Genomic DNA, 12903 nt, shown 5'->3' with positions numbered 1-12903 from the left:
TCCTCCTGTCCCACTGATTCACTTTGCCAATGCATCTCTCTCAACTTCTGTAGCTGGGGAAAAAAAAAAAAAAAAAAAAAAAAAAAAGAGAGACAATGTTGCCAAGGTTTTTTATTATGCCAGAAGGAAGGCAGGAAAGCTGATTCAGAGTCCCCAGGACATGTTGGGCAGGTGAAGAGGAAGGGTCAGGGGGTGCTGAAGCCTTACCGTCCCAAATGGCATTTATACATGGTATCTGCTGGTGTGATCAGAACTGGAAACTCTCACTCTTATTTTAATATAGCCTAGACCACCTCCTTACCCTGCCCTCTGGGTTTTTATAGGTCTAAATCACTCAGGATTAGATTATGCCTCACTTTCTTGTGCTTAGTAGCTACTTAAACCTGCAGCTAGCCTTAATGTTGGTGTGCCTTGATAGGGTAGAATCATTGGACTCAAGTTTGGAAAGACTTTCTAGACTGTCAAGCCTTGCCCTTTTGTCAAGACAAACACTTTTATGACAACTTATTGCTTTTAACTAGTAGTTCCCTAAGGACATTTCATCATGGGACAGAACAACAGCAAGATCAGAGAGTGCTGCAAGAGGATGTAGCTTCTCAAGCACTTCTGGGGATCAGACGTGGCCTTTTTCCACACTGGCTGGATCTTGTGCGTGATGAAGCAACCTCATATGCTCAGCTTCCTGGAGCTTCCTCACACATGTCTGTTTGCTGAAGTGCTGCTTAGCATCAGGATCCCCCAGAGAGCCACCTCCAAGCCTTACATCATCCAGCCACGTTAGCGCAATGGCCTGTCAAGCCTCAGTCCTTGGTGGCATTAATTAAGCTAGGCCTTGTGCCAGATTAACCCAGACAAATGGCCACCAGACCCCAAAATGGTTTACCTCCATCCAGCTCCAGTGACTGTGTGCTTGGCTGTCCTGGTTTTGGTGTTCCTGACACCATTAGCATCACCCTGTAAGTGCAGATGAGAAATCAGATCACCCCAAAGGGGTCTTCAGCCTGGTATCCCCACTAGGACAGACAGACCTTCTTTGGGGATGGAGGAAGACTTCTGGACTTCACTGCAGTGACGTGCTGGGTGGTTATTGGATTTTCTTCCTATCCCTGGCCATGGATTGACTCACACCCACAGTGTGATGATTGATAGCTCTTGTAATTCTGTTCCTAGCTGGTGTAACTGCAGATGTTACACATCTAATCCATTTTTTTATCTTCCTAAGATATTTGCTTCAGTAAGGTGCTTCCACCATCTGCTCTAACAAGCTCCCAGGTTCTCATAAGCCATAAATTCCACTTTTGAGCCTTTCAGTCCCTTTCCCTGCTTTCCAGCCCCAGATCAGTCATTTTCCTCCTGCCATCCCTTACGCACAACTACAGATTAAGCTTGCACCTTGTTATGTAAATTCCCTGTCTCTGCTTGCACCAACTAGACCTGGTTTTAGCACTGGGTGGGACAGACCGGAATGGTGTTGCTTTCTGCACTGGACAGGGTGGCTGCACCATCACGATACTGTGGTGTTCTACAGACAGCAGGCAGTGTACCAAATACAGTGCACAGAAGAAAAAGAGGGGACAGGCTTTCTCCTGATATCTAGGAACTCAAAAGGCTTAAGAGAGGGGACATCCAGGCACTCGCAAGTGATCAAGACAATGTGGTCTGTGCATATGGCATACTTACGTTTTGTAGCCTGTTGTAGTGGGTTTTTAAAGGATCCCATTTTATATCAAACTGCCTTGAATTAGCGAGGCGAACGCTGCAGTGATTTTCTAAAGAGTTGACTGCTTCCTAGAATACAAGAATTTGACAGCTTGCAGTTGTCTGATTGTACTGTGAAGCAGCAGTGCATTGCTACTCTAACTAAAGCTGTGCAAATTGATGAGCCTTTGAATACAACCTTCTGCACTACAGCTTTGGGGGCTCAGACCTCTACCGGTGTGAGGGACCCACCAAGAGGCACTGGATTAGCAACACCCGCTTACTGTTGCTCCTTCTGAGGAATGGTGGCAAGCCCTTCCAGAGGATCTCCACACGTTAACGGTTGTATCTTGGAAGCTGGATCCATCTGTAATAAATATTCTGTCCCTTCTAAGCCCAAACAAACTCTCTTATTAACAGCCCAGACTCTGTAGCTTCTAACATGTCTTGCTGGAGCTGTGCCTTTTGTGCAATGGTGCATTGGCTATTGGGGCGGCAGGGAATCATGCTTAGATTTTTGCTTTATTCACTTCTCATGTCATGGCATTGTGACTGGGCTAAGTCCCTGAAGGGAACATGATTGCTTTCCCACTACCCGACTAACAGAGCAGGTATTAAAAAGCATCAGAGGTAGCTTCCTTGGGTCCTGAAGGCTGAAACTCTGTAGTGCGAACAAGGGAGATAGGAAAGGATGGTCTGTAAAAAGGAAATCCTTCCCACTTGTTTATCTAAGCCTTCCTGGTAATGCTCCTTGAATACCCTTGTAATAGGCTGAGGCCTGGGGAGATGCAAAGGCTTTGTAACCGGTTGAAGTGAAGCGTGAAGCGAGAAGGTTGAGCATCCTCACAGAACTCCACCCGGGGCTGGGAAACCCACGTGCTGACTTGGTGCCTTGTCTTCTCTCTCCCTAGGACTGTCCCCAGCTGCTGCAGGCAGAGAAGATCCTGGTGCCCGTGGAAGTGATCAAGCCGATCACGCTGAAGGCCAAGAACCTGCCCCAGCCACAGTCGGGCCAGCGAGGCTACGAGTGCATCCTGAACATCCAGGGCAATGAGCAGCGGGTGCCCGCCTTGAGGTTCAACAGCTCCAGTGTGCAGTGCCAGAACACTTCGGTGAGTAAGCTCTGCATGCTTGGGAGAGATGCAGGGGCTGAGGAGGACCAGAAGTGCCTGCAGCATTGTGCCAGTGGGACCTGGGGTTGCGATGCAGCCCTTTTTACCTTATTGCCTGCCCGATTCCAGCCACAGTCAAGGAAAGTTGTGTTGGTAGCATGCAGACTTCCCTTCTTGCTCTTTAGGCTGGCTGGTGTCATCACACAGTAGTTGCTGCTGCCCTTGGATCCCAGCATTTGGCCGTGCTGGAGCACCTTAGCCATGACCCATAGGCATTATTATTAACTTAACTTGCCCATATCCTCACAGTACCACATCCTTGTGTGCATTCAAAAAGGTTTCCAAAGGGATGAGTGTTCATGTCAACACTGAGAGTTAGTTACTACGTGGGGTTTTGGTAGTGGCACATAAAAAAACCCTCCATATAAACAGTCTGGCAGATGCCAGCATGGAATAGGTCAAAAGAAGGGTGAGATGCTGAAGGCTTGAGTCAAACCTTCCTCCAGGCACTGCCTGACCACATGACCTTTGGTTGGTCTCTTTGTCTCTGCCCACCTCTGCTTCCCCATCCGCACTGCAGGACCAGCAACCACCCCCCTCCCAGGGAGCCTGCGTGAGTCGCGATGGTGTTGCCACTGCAGCAATGCCAGTTCTGGGGGCAAACACTGCCAGGAGCTCTGCCTGTGTGCAATGGTGGTCTCTGCTTCTCCGGAGGTTTCTCCATGAGATTCATCTCTCCAAGACATGCATTTGAGTCATTCTCATTGCTACTACTATGAGATGATTTATTAGTCAAAGAGCTAATTACAGGCTTTAGCCACTTCACTGCAGCTCTGCCACTCCATGCTGGGCAGCACTTGTTAAAATCCATCACAACATATTCTGCTGCATTAAGCAACGTGCTGAAGATTATAGGCAGTTCACAGATTTTACGATCTGTTGCAAACAAGCAACTTCCCAATGACACTTGTATTTGCTCCTTTGTCCCCCTCCCTCACTCCCTCCCTCTCTCCCTCCCTCTCTCCCTGATTTTCATTACAGGTTAGTGGACTGTGAGCATTCAGGTTTGAGATTTCACAGAAATGGATGGCTTGAGAAATTGAGAAAGCATTACACTTTAAAAAAAAATAAATTCTTTTACAATGGTAAAAGCCTGTGGTTAAAGGGGCATTATATGGACCTGGGCAGAGCCTACATATCTGTCCAAAGAATCTTAGCAGGTAAAGAAGCAGCCACCCTTTAGAATCATGAATTCTCTGGCACACATAGGCATCAGCATGAATTATCTCAGAATGATTTTAAGCACAGTTGGGCTGAGTAGGGGACTGACTGCCTCAGTAGTCCTGGAGGGTCCCTCTCAGCATCCAAGTTTGTGGTTTGCAATAACTGAGCCTGAGGGGTGATGGTTGCTATTCCCATACTACCTGCACGCTCCAAGAAGTTGCTTGTGCCTAGGACTGGAGAAGGGCTTCGATGAGTCCCCAGATTCATTTGTTCATGGGATGCCCGAGTGCTGCGTCAGCACCATGTTGTTTTTAATGTTTGTTTGCACTCCAGAACACTCAAGGTTACTCCTGAGCTGTGCAGGGTGGCAGGGCTGAGTCAGGCCAGTGCCAAGGCACTCCACAACCTTTCTGTTGTGTGGTGTTTGTAGGATGTCTGTCCCATGCATGGTGGTGGCTCAGGTGGACTTCACTTCTCCAGGGAGAGAGGCTTATTCTGGAATAAACTCAACTCTTTTCTATTCTGTTTTCTGCTTTCTCTCCCCCTTTCCTTCTCTTTACTTCCGTTCCTTCTCTTTTCACCCCTTTTCTTTTGAAGGTACTTTGACTCTCTGATTTGAGTTCTTTTTTTTTTTTTTTTTTTTCCTGAGAAATGTTATTTCATTGTTGCTCTGCATTTGCCAGACACTGAGAGAAAGAGATGTGGAAGGGAGAGCCAGACAAAAGAAAGAAACATTCACACAGATACAAAAAGGGAACAGAGAAGCCCCAGCTCTGTTTGAGCAGGTGGCAGAGGACACAGACAATAGGGAAGGAGTGCTGTAGATATGTCTCCATCATGATTATTTCCTTCCCTGCCAGAATTAGCATTCAGTCTGGAGCCACTGCGATACAATGAGCCTCTGCTCCAAGGGTCACCTGGCTTTAGAAACAGCCGTATGAGCTTGTTTGCAAATTGAATCAGGCCCCTTTGACAGAGCTTTTTACTCAGCAGAGTTGCTGGATGAGACATTGAATGTAGCACCTGCATTGCAGGCTTGGAGAAGGTCCAAAGGAGGGTGGGAGGATGTGTTGTGATGGTGTGTCCCTGAAGGGGTGCTATCCTGCCAGCAGATCTTTCTGTTGGTGATGCATGCTAGACTAAGCAATCATTCTTGGCTTGTTTTCCTTCATAAGCCTCAAGATCTACCCCCTCCCATCATACACTAGGCACTGGCAAGCTCAAATTCAGCTCTTGCAGAATAACTGCTGCAAAATGCAGGGTTTTTCCTGCTTTCACACAGGATAGGGGCAGGAAAAAGCCTTAACTCTTGCTCTTCACTGCCTGGTCCCTCAAGATTTACACCAGGGCTCAGAACCATCTTAAGCAGGTGCTTCTCGAAGCGGTTCCAACTTCAGTTAAAGGATGCTATAAGGACACCCAGGTGGGAGCAGCCTATCTGATGGTGTGTCAGTAATGTCACATCCAGCACTGATGGTGCTTGGTCCAGTCAGTAGCCAGCTCTGTCTCTCCCCTTGTCTTTCCTGGAGATATTTCATTTGATAACAGCAATAAGTCACTTCAGGCATCACGCTTTGGGACAATTATTGTTCTTGTCAAGTGGTTTGAGACTCTCAGCTCTGGGCTTTGTCCTCTATCACACCACCCAAGGCATGCAATTATCACTCGGAGAGACCCTGCCTGCCATTCCTTATTGCACTTATGATAGTTCTGCCGACAGTCTGGACACAGAGTGATGGGAGGAAATGAAAAGGGGGAGAGCTAAGGAGGCATATAAATAAGTAAGTAAAAATGTCAGCAGGAATGGCTGAAATTGCTAGATCTATTAGGGCAGAGAGCAATCTCCCAGGTGGGAAACAGTGGGAACCCCAGCACTTGCAATCAGCCCGATATGAGCAGCCTTTGGCACGAGGAACAGGGGGATGGGTGAGAGAGGAACCACCTGGCCATGATCATTGCCATTACCTGCTTCAGTGACTAAGCCCACACTCTTGCTTGATACGAGCCTATCCATTGCCTGGCCTTGGCACACGTGGGCAGCACACACAGATTTCTAGCAGCAAAATCCCTGCTGATCGTTTGCCTCAAGTCCTTCACAGGTCTGTGTGTCGTGAGACCTGGGATGGTACAGCTGAAAGGGCTCTGTAACTTAGGGATAGGAAAAACAAATGTATTTGTCACACCACTGCACTTCAGCAAAATATGTCAGGGGCATTTGACTCAGTGGTGTGGCTCACACAGTGGAGGAGTGATTAAAAAAAACCCTAAAACACAACAAAAAACAGAGCTGGGAAAAAATTAGGAACTATTCACAGAAATCATGTGAAATACACTTATGGATGGCCAAAGGAAGACAAGCACAGGGCTGAGGTGTACATCCACTTCTAAATTATTATGATGCTTTATTATTATTTATCTACATTCAGATATCACAGAGAAACCCCAATCTTGATGCGGGCTCCTGAGTGATACCCAGATGTAAAAATTCAATCCCAGATTTGGGAAGCAAAGACCCTAAAGAGATGGGATGACTGTGGGCAAGTTTTCTGCCTACAGTTTATGGCTGGAAAATCGATGCAAAGAGGCATTAAATGATCTGCACAGGATCACGCAAGGAGTTGGTGGCAGAGCCAGGTACAGGAATTAATCCCCAGGCCTGAGAACTAATCGCAGAAGTGGTGTCAGGGAAAGCAGACTAATACTAAAATACTGCTAAAATGCTGTTTGCCTGCAAGCATGCATTGGACATGCTTGAGGTACAAAGGGGAAACATCATGTAACCACTCTTGATTTATCATCCTAAACGTGCCCAAGCCAAATCACCAAAGGGCTTTACCCAGTGATACAGTATCCCAGCAGATGCAGCAAGAGGTCGAGCATGGTTGTGGATTTGCACGACCTCCATGGCTCAGAGGGCCGGGAGGCTGAGTTGCTCGAACGCAGCGTGTCTGTAGTAACGGGGTGCCCCAAGGAGCAAGGAATTTGCAGATTTCTGAAACGTGAAGTATCTTTCCAAGGCGGCAGCTAATCTTTGCACAGCTGTTGTAGAACTGAGAGCTGTGATTTTGCGGCCATCCTCTCCGTCTGAGGATAGTGAACTCCCATGAGCCAGTCAGTGTGTTTACAATAGATTATGGACAATATGTTAAACCACTAACAGCATGGCAAAATGGCCTGTGTTGCAGGAGTAGCTGATACCAGTTAAAGAGTCAATGAACTGGTACTTGGGAGTTCAGAACACGCTGTGTTGTTATGTTGAATTCCAACAGCTCCTTCTAGCAGCTTTTTGGCATTTCCTGATGAGATCTAGTCTGCCTTTCTGCAAGGGCAGCCTCTTTCTCAGTTTGGACCTCTAAATTGCCTGTAATTTTCTGCTTTGATTCGGTTTGCATGGTGAGAATCCAGATTTGGCAGATTTAGGGGTCAGATTTACGTCTTTTGAGCCGTTTTGCCTGTGCTGGAGAAAGTTGGGCAAGACAATGTATACATACAAGCCCTAATGGTATGAATGCTCTTAGCGGGAGTATCCTGGAAGCTTTGCTGTCCTGGAGATCAATACACCATCCTTTTTTTTTTTTTTTCTTTGAAAGATATTTCCACCTTATTGTTACAGCTGAGCGAATCCTTTTCAAAGACTCCTATTGAGTTCGGTGGGCTTTGAACAGGGGTCACAATGAGTTAGCAGCTCCAGTGGTCTGAAGAGGACAGAGCGTTTACTCACTGTTACTTTGCAAATTGCTCTGTTTTGCTGCTGTGCAGCCTACGAGCTGTCTGAACAGCCTGGGCATGGCAGTGGGAGCATCCTCCTTCCAGCCCCCATCTGGCTTCATCCTTGGAGCTCTTCCATGGGGATCCTCATGTTTATTCCCTTGCATCCATTTCCAGTTCTGGATCAAGTCTGCTGAGTTAACAAGTCTAATATGTGGTTGCGCCCAGTGCTGCAGACAGATAAGATCTAAAATCCCAGTTTGGCTCCTGCTGCTGGCGCTCGGATCCTCAGTGGGATGAAAGGCTCTGGGGAACTCCCGCTGCCTGTCCCTTGGCAGCCCTGCCTGGGCTCTGCTAACAGCTAAATCCCAACACACACACACGAGGCTCAGCTAAAGCAGACAGTAGCGATTTCTTAGGCACCTACAGACTCAACTTAAGGGTGACCAGTGGTTCTGTGTATATGCTCTTTCCCATTCCCAATCAGCATTTGCAAAGTGCTGTGCAAAGCAGGCATTTGCAAAGCTCCTGAGTGGCAGAAGATTAATTATTCTCTACTTTTCAGGTGCTCTCCTTCCTGCTCCTGTCTCCCCGTCCTTGCTCCTTGCCCCAAAAAGCTGTGAAAAGCCAGTGTTGTGAGTCCAGGCGGCTCTGCATCATCTTGTATCTTGCTGGCAGTGACACCGAGAGGTGTCATAAAAATGCTAATACTGAATGAGACTGGCGGGTACAGCCCTATTGCAAAGGACTCTGCTAACCTGCGGCTGTTCTTTACTTCCATGGTAACCACAAAGCTTATACCCATAAATACCCTACAACTAGATCGTAATCACAGGGTCTTGCAGATTAGTGGCTAATTGTGTTTAGTTTCTCCATCGAGAAATTATCGTCCGACCAGCACTCACTCTGCTGTAATGGACAGAAATCACCATATACAATTTACTCTGCAATTATATGTCAATTAACAGATACAGAAAAAACCCCTACCTCTAAAGGCTCAGAGCTTTGGGATCTCTGTGGAAAACCACACTGAGACTTTGAGTGATGAGGAAGTCCTTGGTGGTCTCTAAGACATACCCAACCAAACCAGACAGCTTACACAATTATATTTAACACTGCAGTGGGGAAAACACTTTTTTTCTTTAGAAGTGGGAGTTTGTCCCCCTATAGATCTCAGTGCAGCGGGAGATTCCTGATCTCAGGAGGGTAAATCCTTATGTGTGCTGTGGTCAGTAACAGTATCAGGCATGAAATGTCTCTCCCCTTCTTGTCTTGTCCCCATTCCGTCCTTTAAACAACCATCTCCTCTCCCATTACGAGGCTTTTTCCCTTTCGGTGAAGCGTTGGATGGAAGCTGTTGATGGAAGTGGGCAGTGGGATCTGGCGGGTAATTGGGTGAACCCTGTGTGACCTGGTTTAGGATAAACCAAAATCTAGCTGAAAAAATACACTAAACAGCATGTGTCAGAGCCCTCTCTGAGTGGAGAAGGCCTCCAGAGATCAGCTTCCATTTCCTTCGTTAAGGCCAGATCTGTGTACCTTGACTGTGTCTGACAAGTGTTTGTTTAAGTCTGTCCAACTCTCTCAGAAGATTTCTGTGGCTTTCTTAATACATATTTTCTGGAAACTGGATACTCCCTACTCCAGCTGAAGCCTTTCTGATTCTGAGCAGGGAAAAATAATTGCCTTCTGGGGCTTATGTATGTAACAAATTCTATCTAGTACATACCCAAATGAGATTTGCTTGGTTTTTGGCAGCAATATGGCATTGTTGATTCACAATCTGTTTGTGATCTTCGGTAGTCCCCAGACCCTTTCCTGAAGCACTGGCCAGTCACTCCAATTTCGTATTTGTTTACACTGATTTCACCTACTGAAGAATACTTGGTGCTTGCCTGTATTGAGTTTCACTTGTTGATTTTGGCCCAGTTCTACAATCTGTCAAGTTTGTTTTGAATTCTTAACCCTGTTCCTAGATGTTCTTGCACCCTCTCCCAGAAGAGTGTCATTCATTAAATCTGTAGTCTATCATCCAAGTCAGTAGTAAAAATACTGAATAATGCCAGACCCAGGACAATACTCCATTTGAAACACCCTCCAGCCTGACACTGAATTATTTGACTTCTTTTTTTTTTTTGGCAGCTTTTGCATATACCTTATGGTGGCTTCTTTTAGATCATATTCCCTTAGTTTGTTTATGGGAAACTCCTGTAGGACAGTAGCAAAAACTCCACTGAAATCAAGATAAATCACATCTGCTGCCTCCCCTTTATCCACAAAGCCATTAAGCCTGTCAAAAAAGGAAATTAGATTGGGTTGACACAATTTGTTCTTGACAAATCTATGCTGGCTGATTTTTATCACCTTATCATCTTGCAGGTGCTTATAAATTGATTGTTTAATAATTTGATGTACTTTCTTTCTGGGAAGCCAAGTTAGGCTGACAGGTCTATAATTACACAAAACCTCCATTTTCCCCTTTCTTAAGGTATTTCCATGATATGCCTGTTCCCTGCTTTCTGAGACCTCCCTCAGCTTCCAAGAGTTCTTTAGAATATCACTATTGTCGATAACCTTACATATATGCTCAGTGTCTACGGAGACACCGCAGAGGTATAGTCAGATTGTAGACACACAGAGCATAATGTACACCTTGGAGGTGCATCCCAGTGTTGGCAAAACATTCTACAGAGCTGTACTCAACGCCTAGAAGGTAGATTTCCAAGATAAGCTCCATCACATGCAAATATGGTTAAAACAGAATATTCACCTAATGGCTAAGGAGGTTATTGAGAGGGGCAGGGCTTGCTCTATTGAGAACCACAACTTTGAGAGCATCCCATGGCTTTCTGGCAGCTGATGGTGATTAGGGAGGTCGCTGACAGCTCCATTTCTCATGTTCACAACTTGAGGCACCACCTCTTGCCTCGTCCCATCCCTTACCCACCTCTGGGCACCATGTAAGTCTGGATTTGGTTTTTGTTTGTTTGTTTGTTTGTTTTTCCTTTCCCACTTCTAGTATTCATATGAAGGAATGGAGATTAACAGCCTGCCAGTGGAGCTGACGGTCGTGTGGAACGGGAATTTCAACATTGACAACCCAGCACAGAACAAAGGTAAAGAGTTATTTCAACTTGTCCTTGGAAGCGGTAACCTTAGCAACGGGCCGCATCGCTCCCTACACTTAACAAAGCCGCCACCATCTCCCCGTGCTGTCTGGTGCATACTTGTTCTCTGCACTCTGCAAATTACCACTTTTTTGTGTGCTTTGTGTCGCCCCCCCTCCCCTTTCTCTCTTTGCACCTGAGAAATACGACTCTCCCTCCTGCTTGTGCTGCTTTACCTGTCCCTTTATCATCATCGCTTCCCGCTTCTCCCCATATTTTTGTGTATTGTTTTTGTGCCCCTCCTTCTCCAGCTTTCTCCCCCTGTTTATTTCTCCTGCAGTGATGCTCTTCAAGTTAACATGCCAGGAGATCAGGTGCTCTCAGCTCAGGCAATGTAGTAATGAACAGGGCAAGGGAGAGGGGGAGGGAAAAGGCTGCAGCTTGCCAGCAGGAAAAAATCTGAACAAAATAAAATTATAATGGCAAAAAACCCAGAAACCACCTCCTGCCAACAGTCTGGTTCTGTTTAACTACTACAAATGGCACAGGACTGATGTGCCCCTCACAGAGGGTCATTGCATATCCAGCCACAACCCTGAGGCAGGCATTTTTGCTGGAGAAGGATGGTCCACTCCTATCATCTTCTTCCTTCTTGTCCACCACTCTCAGCAACCCTTTCCCCCCAGCAACCTCTCCTCTCAGCTGCTCTGCATTTACAGCTCAGACCTGCACACTCTCCTTCTCACATCACCACCTCTCAGATGTTTCTCCCTCCCTTGCTTTACCTTCTCTTTTCTTGGACACTTTACACACCTTCCCTCACTTCACCTCTCCCCATCAGGAACTCTCACACCATTTCACGCCCACCCTCATGCTGAGAGGTGGTGGGTGACGTTTCCACCACCACCACATTGAAGCTGGAGAGCAATACAGAAGGCAACTTTCCTCCTCACAGCATGACTCCTTTCTGTCCTCCTCCCCCTGCACCCATCTTTGTGACGTGTGGGTTGGAGGTCAGGGTGCCCCAGTCCTTAGTTTTCTGCTACCGTTATAGCCTGAGTGTTCCTGATGCAACATGGTCCACACCAAGACTGTGAACCCTTTCCTGGGCAGTACTGAGCTGTCATGAGTGATGTAGGAGTAAAAACAATCTCATAATCATGATGATTGTGTCTTTAGGCATGTCTGTGCTGGTAACATAAACCAGACTAGGGGATGAACTCAAGAAATATCTGTAGTGCTTAGTCTTTAGCTCAGTCCCTTACAAGTTCTTGGGTTGTTCAAACCCACAAGATTATAATAATGACTAGGAAAAAATTGGGAAGTGGCACTGGCTGGTGACTATCCCAAATAAGTAGTCTGGATGATACCATCATGCTTTGGGTCAGGGAGAGAGCTTAGTTATGTGCACATGGATGTACCACATGGAGGCACGCCACATGCTTTTGAGGACACACAGGGCTTATTTACTAGCAGAAATTGCTACAAGCAAACACAAAACCCTGACAGGGCTTTGGTTTGCCAACAAGCAGACCTTCTTCTCTGGGAAACTGAGAGGGAGAGGCAGAAGCAGGATTAGACTCAGTGCCTCTCTAAGCGCAGTTGCAATGGGTACACTGCCTCCAAGAAACCATGAAGCCACTACTTCCATAGCCAGCATCACATGGGCTGGGCTGGGGGGCTGCAAGGTTGAACTACTGAAGTGTCTGAAGAGATGCTCAGGGGGAGCATTGCAAGCAGAGCAACTCAGCAAATTTGAGGAACTGTAACAGAAAATTAAGGAAGGGGCTGTAACCCAGGAGGTCTGTAGCACACTGGGATTGACAGCTGTTTTGCAAATTTTTTTTGCACCCAAGCTGGAGAAATACAAATTTTCAGAGCTTTTCCTTGCATTGGTCAATACTTGTTGAGTCCTTGGGTGCAGGTATGAGGAGACAGAGTTTTTCAGCACACATATCCAAAGCTTTTGAGCTTTCAGATTGTGTTTAGTAATAACTACAGACAAGTCTTTAGTCACCTACTGACACAGCAAAACAGAAGCACAAAGGGAAAAT

At 46.5% G+C, this 12903-nt stretch overlaps 1 protein-coding gene across 1 annotated transcript in view; it reads left to right on the top strand.

Annotated features, from left to right (window-relative positions):
* PLXNA4 (plexin A4) overlaps positions 1–12903 on the top strand; it is a 462846-nt gene that overhangs the window by 366425 nt on the left and 83518 nt on the right. The window contains exons 10-11 of the mRNA XM_074903539.1: positions 2610–2810; positions 10762–10858. Of these exons, the coding sequence (XP_074759640.1) occupies positions 2610–2810; positions 10762–10858 (298 nt within the window). The remainder of the gene's footprint in view (positions 1–2609; positions 2811–10761; positions 10859–12903) is intronic.

The sequence above is a fragment of the Athene noctua genome, chromosome 3 (genome assembly GCF_965140245.1).
Source record: "Athene noctua chromosome 3, bAthNoc1.hap1.1, whole genome shotgun sequence".
NCBI lineage: Eukaryota > Metazoa > Chordata > Aves > Strigiformes > Strigidae > Athene > Athene noctua.
The sequence above is the reverse complement of the archived record's forward strand: the minus strand, read 5'-3'. Positions and strand labels throughout refer to the sequence as shown.